Source organism: Pavona decussata, unplaced genomic scaffold (assembly GCF_977016875.1).
Source record: "Pavona decussata unplaced genomic scaffold, jaPavDecu1.1 SCAFFOLD_134, whole genome shotgun sequence".
Taxonomy (NCBI): Eukaryota; Metazoa; Cnidaria; class Anthozoa; order Scleractinia; family Agariciidae; genus Pavona; species Pavona decussata.
This window is the reverse complement of record NW_028145547.1, coordinates 5,240,248-5,262,445: the sequence shown is the minus strand read 5'-3', so window position 1 is coordinate 5,262,445 and position 22,198 is coordinate 5,240,248. Positions and strand designations below refer to the sequence as shown.

Below are 22,198 nucleotides of genomic sequence, written 5' to 3'. Positions count from 1 at the left end.
TTTTATTTCTCATTCTTATTGGTGACGTGCGTACCTATGATACGCTTCGTTAAGGGAGTATTAGCTTTAATACACGACACACCATATTTCGTATATTAACTACAGTATAATTATGTATTAACAACTGACCGCACTAGCTTTGCGGCCATGGGATATCAGTGTCAGCCATAATACCATACATCTGATCATGCCAGAAACGTGGTTCACGTTTAGTTTGATTTATCACGTGCTGTTCCCAAGGAAAACAGGAAGTTATTCCCAGCATACGTTTTACCGTTTACCAATTTTGATTGCCACCAAAGCTTAATTTGGCAGCATCGTATCGGTGCGTGATGTTTAGAGAAAGAACTTTTTATTCCTCATTCTTACGAATGACGTAGGTGCCATGGATCACGAAGAGCATATTCCCTACATTTACTATAATTATACTATAAGCTCACTGGATGATGTAATTGTAGAGTTTGACTGGCTATTTGCATCATGTCCGAGAAATAGCAGCGCCACCCCGAAATCGTCCTCTGACCTTTCTTGGAAAACTCAGTGGAAAGCAACACGATCTAGATAGCACTTTAATTTCTTGGCAGTTATTATTAAAATAGAAGGCCTTATATTTCGCTACGCGCGAAAAAGACAGATAACAGGTAAAGATTCATCAACTTGCACACGTTGGTTATTGGCCTTAACTGTAGCCAGGCGGCATCTCGTTGGCCCTCATTGCATCACTGTTTTGGGATTTGAATTGTTTCCTAAACAGTAAATGAAGTTACTAGCTAGTAACGAAATAAAATGGTTCGCTGGTGAATTAGAAGCGGAAGAAATAGATATATTGTATCACCTTGCCTTGTTGTAAGTACATGACCTACATTTAGCAATTTTAGAATCGACTTTTGATAAACTCACAAACTGATTGGATGATCACCGAAAGACCGAGAATTTTCTAGTGCATGAATTATCGAAAAAGGAAATTTTGGAAAGCGTAAGCATATTACTTTAATCAACCTGACATTACGATTTTTAACTGATCGATAGACAGTCTTTAAAAAAAGTTTATCTCAGATTTTTGGGGGAGTAAAAACGAGCCCGTAGCATGATCGATTTCCGAAATTGTTCATTTTACTGCCGCATACAAATCTTATACGAGCACGAGCAGGGAATCACGGAACAAAATATCGGACTCCACGAGGAGCATCAAAACTCCTGGGATTGCCCTAAACAGTGACTGGTGGGCCTGTAACTGGAACAAGGCCATTTTTTTTATAAGGGTCTGAGGGTTTTCTTTTCAAGCCGGTTTGCCTTTTTTTCAAGTCGTTTTAAGTTAATATCTATTTTTTAAACTTACATACATATGTAGTGTAGTTGCAACTCTTGAGAGGCGGTTTTGCCCTCATCGTTGCTGTTAATGGAAATTAGTTTCTAAATTGTAGGGAAAAAAAGTAGAAGAATGAACGACCACTTAAGTGGCCAAAATATGGCACACATTGGGCGTCTTGAGTGACTGATCTTATTCCAACAAACAGAGCTCAGCCATAGCAATGAAATTAAACCAAATACAATAAAAATGATGGTGGGAAGGAGAATGGGGCGTAAATTAGCGTTTGTACATTGGTGGTGACAATTGTAGCTATTTCACAAGTGTAATATAATCTTTAGTTTCAGTGACCCAACTTAGGGCAGATCGCGCCTACTTACTCGTATATAAACGTTAATCAATAAACTCTCGACGAGGAAACACGTATTTAATTAGAAAGAAAAATGCTCAAACGTACAAAATTGAGAAACAACTACTTTTCGTGCGAATTACATGCCTTATCAGTACAGTGACAATTACGCTCCGTGATAAAACAGTTAGTTACTGATGGCTCACTAAATTTCATTCAATCGACTTAAAACAAGTACACAAAGCTTGCGGCGACAGTCAAGAGAAGGCCGCTGAACACAGGACCAGAAGCGCCATTGCAGTAGTCTGATGAACAGCAGCTCACTTCACACTTGTAATTAGGATCTTTACATATCTCCAGGTCTGACGCCGAGCATTTTGCTGCGCACCCTTTAACGTAAGCTTCATCCGTGTGGCCCGATTTCCTGTAGGCGCTGGCTTTCACGCATCGAGTGGACCCCAAGCACTGGACTTTGATTCGCTTGTCATTGCAGTCTCCCCAAGAGTGTGTACTCAGGCACTGGTAACATTCACGGGAAATCACTGAAAAAAAAAAAAAAATAAAATAAATAAATAAATAAATAAATAAATCGTTTTAAATCTGTCACAAAAAAGGGATCTGGAAATTACTGCATTGATCTGCTGACAACTTCTTGTAAGTAACGTTACCGAAGGCGGCAAAATGGGCCTGACTACAGTTCTGCTGGTTTCATCGCTCCCATTGCATTGTTGATGTGTAGATCGATTGATAAACAGTGAAAATTGGAAGAAATAATTTCGCTCCAAAGCCCTTCAGTCCAGAAGCATTTTTGATAAATTGTGTGATCACACGGTAAGCTTCTTAAATCTTGTTGTTCTGGCCGGAAATTGTGCACATCATCCACATTAAATCATTAAATTCTTGTAACTTGAAAATACGTACGTCGAACACTGATCATTAAAGAGATAAGTAATTTGTAAACACTTTCGTACTGAAATAACTATGGATAGCTTAGTGCAAAAAGTGGCAACAGACACCTGTTTGATGTTTCATAAGTGCCAGTGCAAAACCTTCGAAAGAGAAAGTAACAAGCTAAGCGTCTTCAGTGTTCTTCCACGAGGCTAGCACTGATGACCACATCGAAGCAAGGTATTACTCTGTATGGGGACTTTATACTATCGGCATGAAGGATTAAAACATCTATAGCAAGTTATGAAACTAAAGAGTTCACCTTACCCGTAGGCAAAAACATCAGGATCATGAGAATAGTCAAACGCTTCAAAATCGACATGTTGGTTATCGTTTTCCGCCTTCTACGATCTGGGGTGTGCCGCTTAGCTTGCAAAGACACTAAATGAGCAACTAACAGAAGCCAAGCACTGAAAGCATGGCACGGATCATAAATTACGTCAGACCGATCTGAGGTGCTACACAATGGTTGTCAAAAATCACTGCAGTCCCATTGGTGAACGTAAATCGAGTAATGCCCGTATGCTCGTTCCTCTTTGGCTCAAGATCAAGTGACGAGGTCAAGTTTAGTCTGTAGTCAATGTCAGCATTAAGAATTGTTTTTAAAATTTTTATCATTAATGGTCAATATTCGCATGAGTAAATGCTGGTGTACATGAGTCATGCTACTGATTTTTTAACTGTTCTCAGTAAGAAAACTGCATGCTGTTGGCTGATGCCATGAAGAGAGACCACTTGCCAGCTAAAGTGCTGTCAGGATGTCCAAAAGATCGAAAGAAAGCGTGAATACAGATCCGTTTATCAAAGCGTTGGAAGAGGTCAGATAAAGACAATTTCTTGTAGGTAACGTACTAAAGGCGGCGAAATTGGCCTGACTTCGGTGCAGTTTGGTTGTTTAACAGTGCAATTTGAAAGAAATAATTCGCTTCCAGACCTTCAGTCCAGAAGCATTTTTGTCATCACACGGAAAGCTTCTTAAATCTTGTTGTGCAAGAGGAAATTGTGCACATCATCCACATTTGAAATCATTTAATTATTTTAACTTGAAAATACGTACGTCGAACACTGATCATTGATGAGATAAGTATTTTATACACATTTTCGAACTGAAATAACTATGGCTAGCAGATGTGCATGAAGTGATCGGCAACCAGGCTGTTTTATGTTTCATTAATAATAAACGCGCCACGTGCAAAACCTCCGAAAGAGAGAAATTAGCAAGCTAAGCGTCTTCAGTGGCTTCCACGTGGTCGACCACATCGAAGCAACTTATATTCCAGTCTGGATCGGAACTATATACTATACATGAAGGATTAAAACATCGATAGCAAGATATGAAACCAAAAAGTTCATCTTACCCATAGGCAGAAACATGAGGATCATAAGAATAATCAAACGCTGCAGATTCCACATGTTGGTTCTCTTCTTCCGCCTTCTTCGATCTGGGGTGTGTCACTTAGCTTGCAAAGACACTAAATGAGCGACTTAACAGAAGCCAAGCACTGAAAGCATGGGACCGATCATAAATTACGTCAGACCGATCTGAAGTGCTATCATTGGTCGACGTAAATAAAACAATGCTCACTGTCAATCTTAGCGATCTCACCCATTCAGATGAGAAGGCCACGCCCAGTCTGTAGTTGGTTGATTTTGAGCTTCGCTTAAAATGTTTAATTCGACGCGCGCAACCTTTAGTAATTACGTGTCACAACAGATCTTATTTTAGTTAATTATTAATGTATCTCTATATATACCGCCACGCACGTGGTTGAGACAATTATTTTATGAGTGATTCGCTCTGTGTAAAAGCTAGTTAATCTTGTACTTGTGATTGTGAAGTTAATTTAAAACATAGTTAAAACATAGTTGTTACTAGTTTTGGATTGTCGATTTTCTTTAAATGGTCTAAAACAAATCAGACAGGTTCCAAGTTGCTGAAACTTCCATTATTGTATACTCCAGATCCTAATTTGTGCCCGGTTCGTGCATATCTTCGCATGTGTTCTTGCTTGCCTGCGCCCGCTTCGGCGCTCGCCTTTTTCACGCATTTCCGTGCAGGTTCGTACTTTGTCATCACTAAAACGCAATTTGTTTCGGTTTTTCGTAGCCGGCTGGCCCGCCTAGGTGTTCATAACCCTTCTCGTTTAAGGGGACACTCCTTTCGTCGAGGGGGAGCTACGTGGGTTTTTCACACAGGGGTCCCGGGTGAAATGATTCAAATTTATGGAGACTGGGCGTCAGACGCATATAAATGTTACCTTGAATTTTCCGAAGATGCTAAGCTTTGCGTCGCACGGGGGATGGTTGGTGCACTTCCGGAGGCACTTCATTTCTAATTCGTTCGAACAACTGCTTTCGTTTTGGTTTGGCAGTTTTGGTGGTCGAGAGGTTTGTCTGTGGAGTGATTGTGTAGTTTTCCAGCCTGTTTTCCGCCTTTCATTTTACTGAATCTCATGGTGCCAAACCTAAAGAAACGTGTTTGTTCTTTGAGTTGATATTATTATAATATTAGGAAGGAGAATTGGTTGATTTTGAGCTTCGCTTAAAATGTTTAATTCGACGCGCGCAACCTTTAGTAATTACGTGTCGCAACAGATCTTATTTTAGTTAATTTTTAATGTAGCTCTATATATACCGCCACGCACGTGGTTGAGACAATTATTTTATGAGTGATTCGCTCTGTGTAAAGCTAGTTAATTCTTATACTTGTGATTGTAAAGTTAATTTTTTTTACCCTCCCTACCCACCCGTTTTTGGGTCGAGAGGTTTGTCTGTGGAGTGATTGTGTAGTTTTCCTGTTTTCCGCCTTTCATTTCACTGAATAAACCTCTCATGGTGCCAAACCTAAAGAAACGTGTTTGTTCTTTGATTTGATATCATTATAATATTAGGAAAGAGAATTAACATCTGGATTAATTATTTTTGTTTGTAAAAGCTTCATGGCCAAAGGCCAATATTCGTATATGTAAATGCTGGTGCACATGAGTCATACTACCGATTTTTTATTAACTCCAAAAGAAAAATGTAGGCTGCTGGCTGATGCCGTGAAAACATATTCTGTTCATCGAAACGTTAAAAGATCGTGAAGGCAAATTTTTACAACAACTGTTTCTAATCTCGCATTATGATTGGCTAATTTTCCGTTGTCGATAAGAGTCTAGAGAACGCTGCTCGCGTCAATCAGCGCGCGGAAATTTTGACAGTTATTGTAAACATTTTCTTTGACGCTGATATTGTGGTAAAAAAAAAAATCAAATGTGGTTTGGCGTTGTCTGTACTCTTATCGACAACGATATTCGTCATAGGCTCGCTGTTCGGGAAAATGAGCCCGCACTCCTCACAGACCGGACCCGGGAGACGGCGGAAATCGAGCCTATATTCGTCACCACAGTGGTCAAAATTTGTTGTGGACTCACTCGGCTGCGCCTCTTGAGTCCACAACATTTTGACCACTGTGGTGACGAATATCGTTCTCGATAAGAGTACAGACGACGCCAAACCAAATTCGATTTGTTAAAACTTTCGTTTCGGCATGGAGTCGGAACATTGAATAGATCAAAGGCGAAAATGATGCCCTGCCTACGTTAAAATAAGGAAATACGTGGATATATATATTTTAAAATCACAGACGCTTGAAAAATTGGCAGCAGCTGCTATCGTAAGGTGTAACGTGACTGGCTTGCAACCCTTTTAGAAAACAACAGAACATACCCCAACCCTACAAACATTAGTTTTTTCAACCCCATAACGTTAAAAGTTTCATCAGCGTGTTTATATTTTTTTCGAAATCGGGCAAAGTTTGAAATACGGCAAATTAGCGTCCTTTTAGTCACGAAACTTACTAAAAATTACCCATTTTCATCTCGCTTGTAGAAAGAAACGCGATGTCCTCCATTAATGAAATGTTTACAAAATATAAGCAGATCCCTCTTCTTTATACTGCACTAATTAAATTTAGATAAACTGAAAAATTGGAAATGCTTCGGCCGTTAGAAGAAACCCCATTTCGGCAGTTTAAAAATTTAGCAAATTTCATCCAATTTCAACACAAAAGAAACCCAATTGGTACGTGAAGTTTGAACTTAAAAAGAAAACATTATTGAAGCAAAACCTTTGTTGTTTACTGTGTTAAAATATTTTTGGCGGCACTGAAAAAGTACCCCGTCGAGAGACCAAAATGTGAAGGGTACTTTGACACGAGGAGAGCCTGTGAAACGAACAACGGCCGTCACGCTACAAATCAAGTCCTTTGCTAAATTATTACTTGCATCAACAAAGAATACGTTTTCTATAAGCTGTACAGAAATTGCTAATAGTAGCTTATTCTCTGTTGAACTTTAATAGCAGGATAAACATTTTGTATGATTTTGTCAACTCATGTATTTTTACACAGGCAGAAGTCAGGATTAGGAACATTTTGCTGTTAATTGTGTATATTGGAAACTGTTAACATTATTCTGCTTCGGCTACTCTCAAAAATACAACAGTCAGGAAATACCAGAAGTCAGAGTATTTCTAAGCTTTACTTCATCTATTGATTGAGCTTTTAAGACAGGAAAGGCAATTACTTTAGAATTATCAAGCGAAGATTGTATAAATTCACTTAAAAGAGGTCAAAGTTAACAGCAGAGATCAGCTATGTGATTGTCGCATCGCAGTATAAATATTTATGAAATTACCATAAACTAGCAGTTTATTCTAGCCCTTTTCCAACGTTTAACTGCGAGTAAGATTACTTTCAACTTTGTTTTGTTTACTTACGAAGAAATAAACAAAACAAAGTTGTCAAAGAAAAGTAACAATTGCGGTTCTTCTTTTGTTTCAGATTGGATTTCAACTCAAAAAGAAATTACGACACCCATTGAATGACAAACCAAAGTCAAATTAAACACGTGTTTGCAGAGGTTTTATGTGTCAGTGAGACGAACAAATGGCAAACCGTTTAAAGTTTTTTCACTTAAAGCCATCCGAGCGGCCATTGATAGATATTTGAAGCAAGCAGCTATTAACAAGCCGGGGTCTATCGTCGGTGATTATGAATTTAAGAAGGCAAATGATACGCTAAATGCAGTCTGTAAAAATTTGATGAAAGAAGGAAAAGTTCGTCCAGTTGTTCATAAAACTCCCATCACAAGCGAGCAATTGCAAAAGCTTTTTGAAAGTGGTCAACTAGGAAATGCAGATACAAAAGATCCTAAACAATTACAGCAAACCGCGTGGTTTTACACATACCTGTATTTCGGGAGGTGAGGAAGACAAAACCAACGCAGTCTCACACCAAAGATGTTTATCCTCCGCCAAACACCCCAGGGTTACGTAGACGATATTTTAAGCTGCGAAGAGACTTTCCGGGGGCGGTTTTGTCGACAAAAAACCACCAAGGCGGCGTAAACGGCAACACCGACGAAGCAGACGGCAAAATGTCTGTCAACTCTTTTCCAGAATTTGAAAATGAAAAGAACTTTGAAATTAACCTTAGTTTGAGCTTAACATCATTTTTTCTTCTACGGTTTGCAAGTTTCTGAGACTGCGCAATGTATGGCGCGATCACTGTGTTTGTGAATCACTGTGTAGCTTTGTTTTTTATTGATGAATGAACTTTGTAAATGCGCCAGTTTGTCAGAGCGCGCGCGATTTAGCATGCATCATTGCACAAATGTATAAAAATTTATGAAATAAAAATATTTTTTTTTGTATGATAGATCGGTCACTGAGGTATGCTAAAACAATTAGACGGCTCGCTCGCGGTTTCTATCGCCTTCGATAGAAAGGTATGTGAAGACTAGGGGGTTGAGTGTACCCAAGAGTGAAGACTAGGGAGTTGAGTGTACCCAAGTAAGAACCCAAGTGTGAAGACTAGGGGATTGAGTGTACCCGAGTGTGAAGACTAGGGGGGTTGAGTGTACCCGAGTGTGAAGACTAGGGGGTTGAGTGTAACCGAGTGTGAAGACTAGGGGGTTGAGCGTACCCGAGTGTGAAGACTAGGGGGTTGAGTGTAACCGAGTGTGAAGACTAGGGGGTTGAGCGTACCCGAGTGTGAAGACTAGGGGGTTGAGTGTAACCGAGTGTGAAGACTAGGGGGTTGAGCGTACCCGAGTGTGAAGACTAGGGGGTTGAGCGTACCCGAGTGTGAAGACTAGGGGGTTGAGCGTACCCGAGTGTGAAGACTAGGGGGTTGAGCGTACCCGAGTGTGAAGACTAGGGGGTTGAGCGTACCCGAGTGTGAAGACTAGGGGGGTTGAGTGTACCCGAGTGTGAAGACTAGGGGGTTGAGTGTAACCGAGTGTGAAGACTAGGGGGTTGAGCGTACCCGAGTGTGAAGACTAGGGGGTTGAGTGTAACCGAGTGTGAAGACTAGGGGGTTGAGCGTACCCGAGTGTGAAGACTAGGGGGTTGAGCGTACCCGAGTGTGAAGACTAGGGGGTTGAGTGTAACCGAGTGTGAAGACTAGGGGGTTGAGCGTACCCGAGTGTGAAGACTAGGGGGTTGAGCGTACCCGAGTGTGAAGACTAGGGGGTTGAGCGTACCCGAGTGTGAAGACTAGGGGGTTGAGCGTACCCGAGTGTTAGGACTAGGGGGTTGAACGTACCCGAGTGTGAAGACTAGCGGGTTGAGTGTACCCGAGTGTGAAGACTAGTTCCCCGACTTGGTGGACAGGGCGGGGTGCTCCCGCCCAGCCCCCTTCACACTGGCCGTGTGGCGTGGGGACGTCGGGGGCAGGGCGGGGTGCCCCCGCCCAGCCCTCTCCGCAGTGGCTGTGTGGCGTGGGGACTTCCCCACACCACGCCGCCTTACGGCTCTAGTAATTAAGCATCTGTGAATCTAAAAAAAAAACATTAAAATACAAAGCAATGTATGGCGTATTTTTCCAAATTGAAGCTTTATTATCCTTATAAAATGCATGCTTACCCCAAATTTTCTTCTTGGATACCAACAGCACTTGCTAAGTTCTGCTTTCTCCGTATAGTTTTAAACCGCGCAAAAATATCCCTGTATTAGTAAGCACCACCAATAGGAGACCCGAGTATCTCCAGATGCGCAGAAGGTATGCGCAGTAGCAAAAGCAGGTGCCGTCCTTAACGGGAGTAAATGGACATCGAACGTTATCTTTGTTTTTGTTTACTTCAAAAACCGACAAAGTTAAGAGGGAAGTCTGCATTTTTCTTCTATATATTTCCGTCATTTTCTCACGGTATTTTATATATTATCCTCTGGTTGAGCTTTGGAGCGCTTCTCTTGTGCTATTGGTTCGAATACAACTTGTTTTCTTGAAACCACCGTTCAAAACACCACTCATTTAATTTTATCTTAACAACGTTTTATTGTTCATTTATCTATTGTTCTACATCTTTGCCAATGTAGCTGCATTAGTTTGCAGTTAAATTAATAACCAGGCTTCTTGCTAAATATCCTACAAATAGTTGGTAACATAAACCGTAGTAATTGATGCAAATCCGAGAGTGAGTTGCTTCATGTTTGTTTAGCGTTACTCGGGCTTGGTGCCTCACAGCTCGAAGGGGTGAAATACGTTCCCAAGGATTTCTTTAAGTCTTGAAAACCCTGGTGCCATTGCATCACATTGCCTTTCTCTCCGTTACAAGTCTTTGCATTGCGTTCAATCTCCTGCGCAGTAAGGACTCGATCCCACAGATTGAACTCTGAAACCAGGTGGTACTTATTGCCGACTACCACGTATTGCCCACCGGGAATTTCTCCTCTTTGTTTGTTTACTGCTGAAAGAATGTTCTTTCCGTCAAAATACAAATGTACAACACCACTGAAGCCTGACCAGGTCACACAAATCTGATGCCACATCAAGTCTGTCAGCTGGTTGAGCGTAACTCTGCGGAAAAATGGCAAGCTTTAATTATTTCATCTTTTTTGTAATTAGATATTTTTGCTTCGTTTCAGCATGTTATCTTATTAAGCTCTTTGAGATGTAAAGAAGCCAAAATTCAAGATATAAAGTGTATGGTCCGATAAAACATTTCTTTATTTAGATAGGTTTTAAAAGAAAAGAACAGGAATAGAAAAAGGCAACAAATGTCTACAACGACGTTTCGAAGGTATCATGGCTTCATGTCCAAGTTAAACAGAATAACGTTGAAGCGGAAGTGATTTGTACATTTGGTGTGTGTCGAAATATCTATATGTTAATAGTTGCGATTGAATCAACTGTTTAAGTATTCCAGCTTCTAAATAACTCCTATGTAGTTCATTGCGGCAATTAAATACAATTTTTCCATATAGACCACTTGGTGAGGACAAGTCTTCTTCTTGTTGACGAGACCCAGTTTGGTCGCGAGAGAGGGTTTGGGAAGCCCTACGCAAAGATGAGAAGTAAGCTATATCTAAGTCTGAGTACTCCGTGATAAACTTGGAGCAGTTCTGGTGCAGTAGGCATGGAGAATTTGCCAGTTTCCGAGGAGATAGCAGGAGGCTACCCGCTTCAACTGAAGTGTCGGTCAGGTCCGCTGTTGCCACTCCCGGTATTGAGGCACTCGAGAGAAAAAACCCACCACAGAAACTGGTTTATGAAATTGAATTGAACGCGGAGTTGTATTTTTAAACATTGCCAATAATTCAGAAGTTATTTATTAGTTTGTGTCTTCTTATTACCCATCACATTCACTTGGGAGGAGTGTGGTATATTTGGGTCCAAGACCCCTTGTATTTAGGAGCTGCCTTTGTACATGCGCAGTTGACAATGAAACGACGACTCGTATGGTTGACCTTTTTGTGAGTTTTGTGCCCTCCGAATATTATAGTAGGGAAATTTAGTAACGACGACGGCGACGGCAGCGAGAACGTCACTACTTAAAACGAATTCACGTTTTTTCAAACGTCGTCGCAGTTATTCCAACTTGCTTTAAATGTCAAATGTAGGTGAAATTTACTGGAGATTATTCGTGCGGTCGTGTGTTTACGTTCTCCATAAAACGTGCCATAAGGAAATTTCACGTCCTAGTCGTGCAGTCACGGCAAAGAAATGTACCAAAAAGTTGTTTTTTGGTTACAAAACCTATTACTTTGTTGGCATTCTCGTTGCCGTCGCCGTCGCGTTGCTAAAACTCCCTCATGGCGATGTGACCCCGTCTGTTTAGTTCGTTTATGGCTCTTTTAAAGTGCCATGGGGCTCAAGTCTCCCGTGCTCTTTCTCGAAACTGGTTTAAACGTCCATGGCAGATGCAGGTTGAGGGATGGAAAAACTCAACCCTCTGTACAGCGCTAGCTTAAAAGAAAAAAAGAGAAAAAAAAGAAAAGATTTTCAATTAAAAACGAAATATGACCGTGACAACATAAGCCAAAAGAATCTATTCATAGGGTCTTGCGCGACCTTAAGGGCTTGCTTTTAAAACAGGGGGCATTATCGTAGAGCCGTTTCGGAATTTTAAGGTATGTAAAGTTTGCAGCTGTTCCTCAGTGGCTAAGGGAAATATATTGACTGAAGGATGTTTTGCAAGCCTAAATGGTTGGAAAATGTGTTCCGAATCTTGTAAGAGTGTTTCTTTTTGCAGCTTTGTAATTTTTTTATATTCATTGCTCTTGATTTACCCCAAAATGTCTTGGAATTCTCTCAAACGTATAAATATCTAGTATCCTATCGATTTATTGCCAATTATTAAAACTTTTAGTTTTATCAACGCTGGCAAATAAATAAATAAATTAATAAAAAATAAATTAATAAATTAATAAATTAAGAAATGATTGCTCGCAATTTTGTACAAAGTATTATCAAATAATACGGCACTCGAGCCAAGTACGTACTTCCTACGCAGTTGTTCATACTCAAACCTTAAGGTCTAATAATGCTACGATAACAATGAAAACACTAAGGGTCAGTTATTAAAAGACAGTTTAGACGGTGTTTAACAAAACCATGTTCTAAGCCATTTTCAATTTTGCCAACAGTCATATCTAAACATTGCCTGTCGCTGACAGTAACAAGAAGGCTTGCATCATAGACTAGAAAACTATTTATCTTTTTAAAATCAACAACTTATGAACAGATTTCGAGGCCCACTGATTGTCTTAAGCCGCGGCCTAAGTTAGACTCGGTTTAAATGGCTGGCCGGCCTAAGCCTTGAGTCTAATTTTCGTATTCCTACCGTTGAATCTCTGGTTTCTGCGTTTCCAAGGGCCTGATATGCATCAGAAGCGCAATTTGATTATTGTGAACCACGATGTCAGACCATACATGGTTGATCACATTGCCGTCCATCCAGACTTGAAAGAATGTTTTCTTTACTTCTCCTTCAGGTACGGAGTCAAATTTCAACCAATGGCACATTGTAAACACTGGTAAGACTGGAGTACGTCTTCCAACTACAACGGTGTGTTGCGCATCATACGTTGCTAGATAAAGATTGATAATTAACAAAAAAATTAGACTCCGCCGCAAACCTTTTCACATAAACATCCCTTTTTCTGTTAAGATGGATACCCCTTTCCACTAGTTGTCCGTGGCACTTGAAAAGAACACGACAAGGAATAAAATAACCGACCAGGTAAAATGACAGATTTAAAAGCCTCCTTCAGGGAATGACTCTTAAGCTTAGTGTTAACCAATGCCGCTGGTGATGATTTCCTTTGATAGCATCGCGTCAATAAAGTGCGCGCTCTGATTGGCTGATACGCGTCATCCATTTGCCCGTGGTGCACGCTGACGTGGGGTTGGTTTCAACTTGGCTTCTCGCTCGTTTGATTCCATCAAGATTTATAAGGGTCTTTTAGCACGTACCCTGCCTCAAATAGTTCAACTTGGATGTTAATTAACTGAGCAAATTTGTCTTCAACTGTGACGCAAAGATCATCAGCTCACTTGAGATCTTATGCCTGAAGAATCTGCCAATATTATTGAGATCAATCATTGCAAGATATGCGCATGTGAACGAGACTCGAACACGTTTATCAGTGATTCCACAGTGTGCTGACTATTTTGGAGGAATTTTAAATGGAGGTCAAGGATCTAACACTATTTGGGAAAGCCATGATAATCAAGGCGCTCGGGGTATCATCTTTGGTATATTCAGCTTCAAATCTCAGTGTGCCAAAAGATATTGTTAGCAATGTCAAAGGTAGGATGTTTAGATTCCTTTGAAAAAAATAAAAGAAACAAAATAAAAAGGGAAGTACTTTACCAGGATTATGACAAAGGTGGTCTACGTATGACAAATATAGAAACAATGATTAAAGCGTTACGACTAGCCTGGATTCCTAGACTTATACAGAATGGTCATTCCAGTTGGAAATCTGTTCCTAATTATCTTTTTAAGAAATATAATTAAAGCTCCTCCTCTTCTTAGATTGTAATACTTATCAAAGAGGATGATTATGGTAATATATGGGATTGTAAAGTGTTGTCGGTATCATACCTTTTAGGCTTTAAATTTTGTATGTGTTTGAAATAAAGGTTTATTTAAAAAAAATACCTGTGAGGTCATGATTCATTTTCAAAACAAAGAAAGAATGAACAACTTGTACCCATCATGCATAATACAATGCACACTTACGAACGCATTCCTTGTCCGGCGTAAGTGTTTTGTTTCCTGGACATCCGGGAACGCACATTTTGTGCTGCACATCGAGGGCAACTCTACAAGCGTTGCAACCTTCCCCTAGTTTGGCGGTTGTTGACGACTTGCAACCTGTAAACAAAAATAATAAAACTTTACGAATGGCAAAATTAGAAAATATGACAAATTATTATCTATTATCTTGGTTCTATCTTACCAGCCAAGGGGTCGCAGTCCTTGTGGCATTTCTGAATACAGAGATTTGTTTCAAGATCCTTGACGGTGTCTCCTTTACATTCTGCTTTCGTAAGTCGACGTGAAATTATATGGGCATCCATCACCATGGCGGGTTTCTCATCGTTGCCAAACGCATAAAAACGTACATTGAGATGATCGTCGTTGTCGATCATATTAAGATAAATGTCTCCACTGTCTGAGGTTCCCAAACTCTTTCCAAACTCAACAAGCGTGCTCTGTTCTGATTCCGTAATGCAAACGAAATATGACTGGTACAAGGAAGCGTCACCAAGGGCCCGGGCGTTGATGTTTGTTGTAGATGTTTTTAAAGTAGTGCCCTGTGCGAACGATGTATTAACAGCTTAATATTTGCAATCAAATTAGAAAACATGTTCTAGAATGTTGATTCGTCAAAAGGTATCAACTCTGATTGCCTACATATTGAAACAACGCCATTCTTCCTTTGCAGTTTTGCAGTGAACTACTTAGCGAGATTCTCTCAGTGTTTTTAGGAAAGAATAATCAATGATGAATAATAATAATAAAATATTTACGATTACGTCAGGAAAGGCATTTTGTGGTAAGTTTCCTTTCCTTTAAAAGAGCACAACTACTACACTTATGGTAGAAGACATCACCTTGTATATAGCAACCTTCCAGGGCGATATTTCCACAAAATATCTTGATTCAGGGTCTTTGGGTAAAACTGCAAACACAACGAATAATGTTCCTCCTGTTGATGCAGTAAAATGCAAACACTTCCCTTTACTATCCGTTGGATCAAACCGACGAGAATTTGACCATTTCACCTGGCAAGGCTCCCATAAGTTTGATGACCTCTTAACAGCTTTCTCTGTTGGCAATTCCACCTGCGCCATTTTTGCTCCCTTCATTTCTTCAGAAAGAGTTGGATAGAACTTTTTAGACTCATCAAAGTCACTGTTCGATAGAACAAGAGTACCATCAGCCTCATTAAACGTGAGTACTAGACCAAAGATAGATACTTTTTTGCGGTCAGTCTTGTTGCTGTTACCGTTGTTGAACCCGTCGTACAAATGGAATGAACCGTCATGGTCGCTCGTGTACCACATATTTTCGTAAAATCTTACAAGGCGGCTTCTGTTCCGTTCTATGTTGAAAGGCTTACGGAAAGCGTTGGGCAGATCGTTTAGCATATCAAAGGAAACCTTCCATTCTTTGTTCTCATTGATGATTGCTTTCCACGATGGTTTGTCCTTGGTGCTCATGAAAGGATCCTGTGACTGGCTGTCGAATGACTGATCTTTCTGTCGCTTACACTTCTCCAGTTTTATATCTGAGGGAGAAATTGCACCCTAAAAAGGATAGATTGCACAAAAGCATAACTCTCTATCCAACGCCAAAATTACTTGTTGTACTCAATTTAGTCAAACTGTCCCCAGATCAATTTCAGTGATCGTGGTGAAGTTTTAAGTTCTAAATATTAAGTTTGCTTCCATTTTAAAAACATTTAAGTCTGTCAAGTCCATACGAGCACATAACCCCCGTCCCCTTTCCCTCGATTTGATTGGTTTGAATGTGGCTGATACAATATAACTATGCACGTAGACCGAATCTAGCCTTCGTTTCTGACTGACTCAATTGAATAACGCATTAGGATGGACCCAATACAATCATTAATTGCTCTATTTTTCTAAATGATTCATTTCACGATACTGACATGCACATGGAGACTAAACAACAAGTTGAGGTTTGAAATGCGCCTTTCCAGTAACAGTTAACTTACTGACTAAACCGGTAGTTTTACCTCTTCCAAATAAATTTCGATGGCCCTCTTCAAACAAGTTCTTCGTCTTTGTAAGGCATCTTCAACCGCTTGACGACTGTCAAACTCACAGTAATATTTTGTCTTGTTCCCATCAGAGTTTGTAATTTCATAATACTTGACAGTTTTCCCTTCCTTTTCTTCCGTCTCAATGGAAGCAGCATTTCCTTCGCATCCCCAATTCACGGTGTCGCCTTTAAACAAATCATTTGCTTTGAAGTTAAGCAGATCAGGGATGGAGCCTATCTGAAAACGAAAGGCCTTTGCATACCGAGGAATTGTTTCCAGCCATTCTTTGAACTGCGTCTTGAATGCAGGCGAGTACACATCTGAAAGGATGGATGCAATATCCTGGCTGCCTCCTTGAGCAACTACTGACGTTGATGTTGTCTTTGCTTGCTTTCTACTGCTTTCTTTTGACTCGTAAGATGATTTGGCTGAAACACTTGAGAACAAAGACTTATACTCCATTTCCATTTGTTTCTCGAATTCATTTTTGCTTTGAACGTCACTAGCGTCCATTGTCTTTCGAATCTCCAACCGACCTCCAAACTTTGCAGATTTGACATAGTGAGTTCCCCATCTCTGAAGAAAGTTTTCTGAGCAAAAATAAAGCATTCAGGTTAAATTGCTGTTTCCAACGAAGTTCGCGCTTCTAAGCAAGTTGACATTTTTAAAACGTCCATTCTGAGGAAACCAATTCACAGTGACATCCGTTTAATTTTTACAATGGGTTGTGCGCGCTGATGTCCTCCCTAGAAACTGGAAGTGCATTCTTCTTCGAGAACAGTTTAAGCTAATCAAACGCCGTATATCGCTTCGATTTCATCTTCTCTCGAGTAAATCATTATTCGACCTGTAAAAAACGACGTTTTACACTATCACGTTAAAACTTGGGCTACTGGTTTTATTCTAAGCTCGCCGCACGGTCTGATATGAAATCGGTTTTGATACTTAACGATATTTAAGAGGTGTTCCTGCTGAAAAGTATGACGTTGGAAGATTCATGTACTCTCGAAGAAAAGACATGCTCAGATGTTCTGGCTTGACCTCATCCATGAAGATCTCGTACCTGTTAACAGGAGACTAAACGTTATTGACCTAGACTCTTCTATTAGAGACCTCTGAAGACACACTTACGGCTGGCCGCAAACTGCCAGGATTCACGTGTCTAGTACTCGCCTTCGCGTTCGAGGTTTAGTTTTTTGAAGTTTTTAACGACAGAGGGTAGTTTTACATGTAAGTGATTTCCCTCAGCTTTTCATGATCTGGAATGTACATTATTGCACGTATGAACGTTCCAGAAAACAGAACAACTCATTATCTTTCCTTTTATGTGAATTAAATATTAAAAAGATAATAATTTTATATTTTTCTACTGGCTGACACACCAAACCATAGCGTCAAGGACATTCAATATGGCGGCTCTGCATGGTTCTTACTCCAATCTAAATTCAAAAACTGTCACAACCTCGAACACCAAACTCCAAACTTCAAAGTGCAGTTTCCGGTTAGCCGTAAACGTGTTTCCGAAGGTCTTTATAATTACAAAATCCATGCACCCTTGTACAACATGACGTGGGATAAAAAGTTTGGAAAGGTTTGAAAATGAAACGATAACTTGAGCTGGAGACGAGGAGAAAACTATTGTCAGCTGCACCTATTTACCATGTTTACGACCTTAACAGTAAAATTGGTAAATTTTAGACGAAAAGAAACGAAAAAGAATGCGAGCTAAAAAATTGCTGCTGTCCTAAAAACATTTGCAAGTGCATTTGACTGACAATACGCATCAGTAGCATTTTCACTGTTAACTGTCTGTTTGATTGTCCTTTAACATGGAAACCATCCTAGGCCTCTGGCGGCAAAAAAAAGGAAAGCTTTCACTCACTTTCACTTCCTAGCTGTTTTAAACCTGGAGAAGTTTCCAAATTGGCCCTACCGTTCAATATCAACATCCAACACTGCCATATACTTCTGACTTGCAGATGCAGTAGACTCTCCCCAGGCTTCTTTTACTCCAGCTGAGAAACCCAGGAACGAGCCAGAGACCCCTGCCTCTTGTTGCAGATGTTTTTGATATTCCTCTCGACTTTCATACGTCATTAACGAAGCTGATGTGTCGTATACACCGTGAACATTCATGGTGTCTGGAACATCCAGGTTGTCATATCTAGCAAAACCAAAACATAACTGTTGGATAGCGGACAAAGAAACCAAGCTGTATTGTTCAATTTTGTGGCTTGAGGTGTCATGTTGAATGTGTCGTTGCTTTTTCAGTAACGAAAGTTATCAAGCCATTAAACTTACGTTCCTTTGCCAGCACAGTTCCGCTGTACAATAGACATTTTTCTGGATTCCGGACTATATTTCCCTCGACCATCAAATCCGACCCCAATAAAACCCGCTCCATCAATCATATTCTATCAAAATAAAAGTAGGGTTCTTGGTTAGTTTACTATAAAAGTGGGCCGTTTACACGACCAGCGAAACATGTTACGGATCTGTTGAAAAGTGGTACGGTACCGAGAATATTTGTAAATAAATATCCATGCCGTAGTTGGCCCACAGCATAGGTTCCTATGGACCCAGAAAGTAACCGATATTTCTTTATAAAAGCAGTACTGTACCACTTTTAAGCAGTTAATATTGCAGTTTATAACCAAAACCTTGGCAAGCTATGTTTTATCTTCTTATGAGCCTATTTTATTTGGGGAAAAAGTTCACTTCATGTTTCTTTTAAAAAACAGCTGACTTTGAAAACCTATGCTGGAAGTCCATACGGACTGAGTTTCATTGTCATAGCTTTTATGCTCAAAATAGCCCCAGCAAAACCAGGTTGATGAATTTCTGTAGTATTGATACACGGTTTCTTAACGTTGATTGTGATTGGTCCAACATGCACTAAACAATTGCTGATCTAAGCGGACCAATCATACATCAGTCGGAAAGAAGGATTTTCAAACATCACTTTAAGCGGACTTGTAATAAAGAAGTGAAAACTCAACTTTAGAATATAACAACTTTGAGTAACAAGTGGATGTAATAAGTTTAGAAAGCAAAGAAAAGAAGAAAAAAAGGAAGAAGATTATTTTGATCAGTTTCCAGTTATTTATACAATAAGCCCAACTTTTCAAAAAAGTGGAACCCTGATTTTACGATCGTCGATCTAACGATATTCCCGATTTAACGATCAACATTCTGTACCCCGGCAAAAGTTATTTATAAACGGCAGTTCGTTTACAACGATATCCCGATTTAACGATATGATTTTGCTGTCCCCTTGCCATATCTATCGTTCGTTTTTGTCACGAAGAAGTCCGCGAAGAACTGTTTTATATGCCTTTGGCAAATCTCAGGTATAACATGGTATCTCATTCCACAGTTTTACGCCAAATTATGAGAAACAATTCCTACCCATGTAATTCCAGTCTGGAGCGCTTAACATAAAATTATCCGGAGGGAGATGACTGTTTGCTGTATGCTAGAGATTTCATGAAATAAGTTTAATATGTTTAGTGGTGCATTCTGCCGGGTTCTTTACATCATGCTTTAAGTGTGATACATACTCATAGTATAGAAAGTTCTATGTCAGAATTATTAGCGTCAAAAGATAAAAGAATTGCATGGTCGAGACTGTCTTCGAAACAATGATACATGGCCCAGGCAGCAAGACCCTAAATTAGGTAACGGTGGATAAGCGACTGATTAAGTTTTAAGAGTATTCATAGCGCAACTTTGCAATTACAGGTTTACTAATTTTGGTAGCAATAGCATCAACATGATATTTCCAGGAGAGATGGCGAGGATACGTAGTGCAATATAATGCGAATGGTTTTTCTCCAGTGACGTTTGCACCAGTATAATGTACGACTATTTGAGTTGTGAAAGCACAGTTTAAAATATTCACCTCACAGACGTCTGAAGTCCACTTTGCTGTATAACAAGGATCGCCCGGTTTGTAACCAGTTCCCCAGCAACCGTTCATCAAGGCACTCCCTATGCCCGCAGGGAAGAGGTAGGGAACTGCCCCTATCGCGCTTGGAGCATCTTTCTCTCCTGAAACGCTTGCGTCAATGTGATATCCAGAAGGTAAAAACATGTCTTCGTTGTGCCATCCTTTGTCTGGTGTAATGTCTAGCTTAATCTTTTTAAATGGATTAGAAAGTCAGTATGTGACGATTTGCACCTTAGCAATATTCAACCGTGATCGGCACTGTCTTCATTTTTTACACGTGTACGACATTTGGGTATTAGGCCTTTTCTGTTGTGATCACATGACTTGCCAAATACGGTTATGAATCTAAACTCTTGAAAAATATCAACATAAATATCATCTCCGTGGAATATAACTTAGGGTTTCAAAGATATGGCGATTAGGAACTTTCCATAGCAACAATAATGGTAGTTAAGTTAGTCCCCCCTTAATTTACAGACAGGTTATTCGGTAAAGCTTTAAGGGGCGCCCGACTAGTGTAGCCCGTCGTAGTTTTCTTCGGTTGCCCTGCTACTGAATATCTTGTTCAAACCACAATTGTAATTTCTTTCTTTTTTTGTACGAATAAATTGTTGTTGTCGTTGTTGCAGGAGCGAGGAGTAAAGATTATCGAGCCAGTCAAACGTTATCAACCGTTGTTCACCTCTTTCTTTAGGAAATCGGAAGCTTTCTTTTGGGCGTCATCAATGATCTTCAATTGTTTGTCCACCAACTTTCCAGCCACCTCAATTCCTTTTTCAACGGCTGCCTCCTGAACCTTGGGGTTGGCCAACACGGCAGCCACAGGACCAGCGCGCTTGGAGCCACTCAAATCACTTTTAACAGAAACATCATCTTTGTTGACTTCATCTAAAATGCAAATTAGAAAATTGACACTGGTGAAACGCTTTGTGCGTGTAGCCTACTTTACCAAGGTAAATGGAAACCCTGGCTAAATTTAATAAAGGACAGATTCTTTTTTACTATGAAAGCCTATTTTTCTTGGGGAAAAGGGCTTACGTGCAACCACGGTTAATAGATCATAAGTGAAATCAGATTATACCAAGGCCCATTTGAACTGGTAAACTGTCAAACGTTATTTTTTTTAGAATAAAAATGAGTCATAATAATTGGTCAAATTGTTGCAAAATTAGATTAATGGTTAATAAATTTTCAGGTGCCTTTGACACAGGAGAGATATAGGTAATTATTAAAAACTGCATCATTGTATAATACAATTCGAGGGATTTGATTGGCTTAGCGGCCATGGTATATGAGCAATTATACCATGGCCGAGAAATGGCGACCATTAAATTGCCTTCTGGTCGTTCTTGCACAGCGAAATCAGTAAGATCTAGCAATATTTCTCGGTTGTTTTTAATAAAACAATTATTCCACTTGCGCTTGTTGGATATGAGATGATTATAGCCAACTCGGCGCTACGCGCCTCGTTGGCTATCTATCATCTCATATCCAACGCGCGCTCGTGGAATAATTGTTAATTATAACCCACCGATTGATTTCCGCGAGTTCTCCTATGGTATTGGACAAAACTCGTCCCAGGTACAAAATCAGACGATAGTTACCAGTGGACCTGACAATCGCCCGATTTTTATGGCGAGTAAAGGCAATAAAAGAACGTCACAATTTAGGTTTTAATTATTGTAATCTAATCACATTGTCCTGAAAATTTCACAGCTTCAGTCGAAGCTTCGCTTGTCGACCGCAAATGTTCATTTTTCAGACCATCTTTCAGTCTCAGGACGTTATTCTCCGATACACCAGCTGTCTGAAGGGAGGGGTTTGTTTCACTAAGTTGAACAGGTAACACTACTGTCATTCAGGTGGTTGTTATGTAGCAGCAGCTTATGCAAGGTGTCGTCACAGTCGTTGCGAAACTGATTTCAGCTGGGAAATATTTTCCTTAACCGTTAGCCATTGCTTCAATTTTCAGCAACTGTAACAGTGAAAGTTGACTTTTTTAATATCATCTTATTCATAACTCTTTTTCTTGGCGTTGTTTCTCGTTGGTATTCAGTTTTTGACATCACCACCTCAC

At 40.0% G+C, this 22,198-nt stretch overlaps 2 protein-coding genes across 3 annotated transcripts in view; both read right to left on the bottom strand.

The window, feature by feature from the left end:
* Window positions 1–1,719: 1,719 nt before the first annotated feature.
* LOC146467906 (uncharacterized) lies at window positions 1,720–4,127 on the bottom strand. 2 transcript variants are annotated; one of them, XM_085125545.1, is made up of 2 exons: window positions 3,965–4,127; window positions 1,720–2,200 (listed from the first exon to the last, which is right to left on the bottom strand). In XM_085125545.1, the coding sequence occupies exons 1-2, from the start codon at window positions 4,017–4,019 to the stop codon at window positions 1,884–1,886; spliced, it is 372 nt and encodes a 123-aa protein (XP_084981671.1). In that variant the 5' UTR covers window positions 4,020–4,127; the 3' UTR covers window positions 1,720–1,883. The 2 variants fall into 2 exon arrangements, with proteins under 2 accessions (XP_084981671.1, XP_084981670.1); XM_085125544.1 differs by lacking the exon at window positions 3,965–4,127 and adding an exon at window positions 2,874–3,098.
* A 5,747-nt stretch (window positions 4,128–9,874) lies between these two features.
* Window positions 9,875–22,198, bottom strand: part of LOC146467904 (uncharacterized) — a 31,793-nt gene continuing 19,469 nt past the window's right edge. The window contains exons 4-14 of the mRNA XM_085125570.1: window positions 20,804–21,009; window positions 20,074–20,310; window positions 18,474–18,586; window positions 18,106–18,336; window positions 17,123–17,235; window positions 16,146–16,762; window positions 14,998–15,693; window positions 14,340–14,697; window positions 14,120–14,254; window positions 12,716–12,962; window positions 9,875–10,449 (exon numbers count right to left, since the gene is read on the bottom strand). Of these exons, the coding sequence (XP_084981696.1) occupies window positions 10,077–10,449; window positions 12,716–12,962; window positions 14,120–14,254; window positions 14,340–14,697; window positions 14,998–15,693; window positions 16,146–16,762; window positions 17,123–17,235; window positions 18,106–18,336; window positions 18,474–18,586; window positions 20,074–20,310; window positions 20,804–21,009 (3,326 nt within the window). The 3' untranslated portion in view covers window positions 9,875–10,076. The remainder of the gene's footprint in view (window positions 10,450–12,715; window positions 12,963–14,119; window positions 14,255–14,339; window positions 14,698–14,997; window positions 15,694–16,145; window positions 16,763–17,122; window positions 17,236–18,105; window positions 18,337–18,473; window positions 18,587–20,073; window positions 20,311–20,803; window positions 21,010–22,198) is intronic.

Coding starts and splice junctions, on each gene's coding strand:
- LOC146467906 (XM_085125545.1), bottom strand. CDS start 4,019: ATGTGGAATCTGCAGCGTTTGATTATTCTTATGATCCTCATGTTTCTG. Junction 2,201..3,964: donor CCTCATGTTTCTGCCTATGG/GTAAGATGAACT, acceptor TTTTTTTTTCAG/TGATTTCCCGTGAATGTTAC.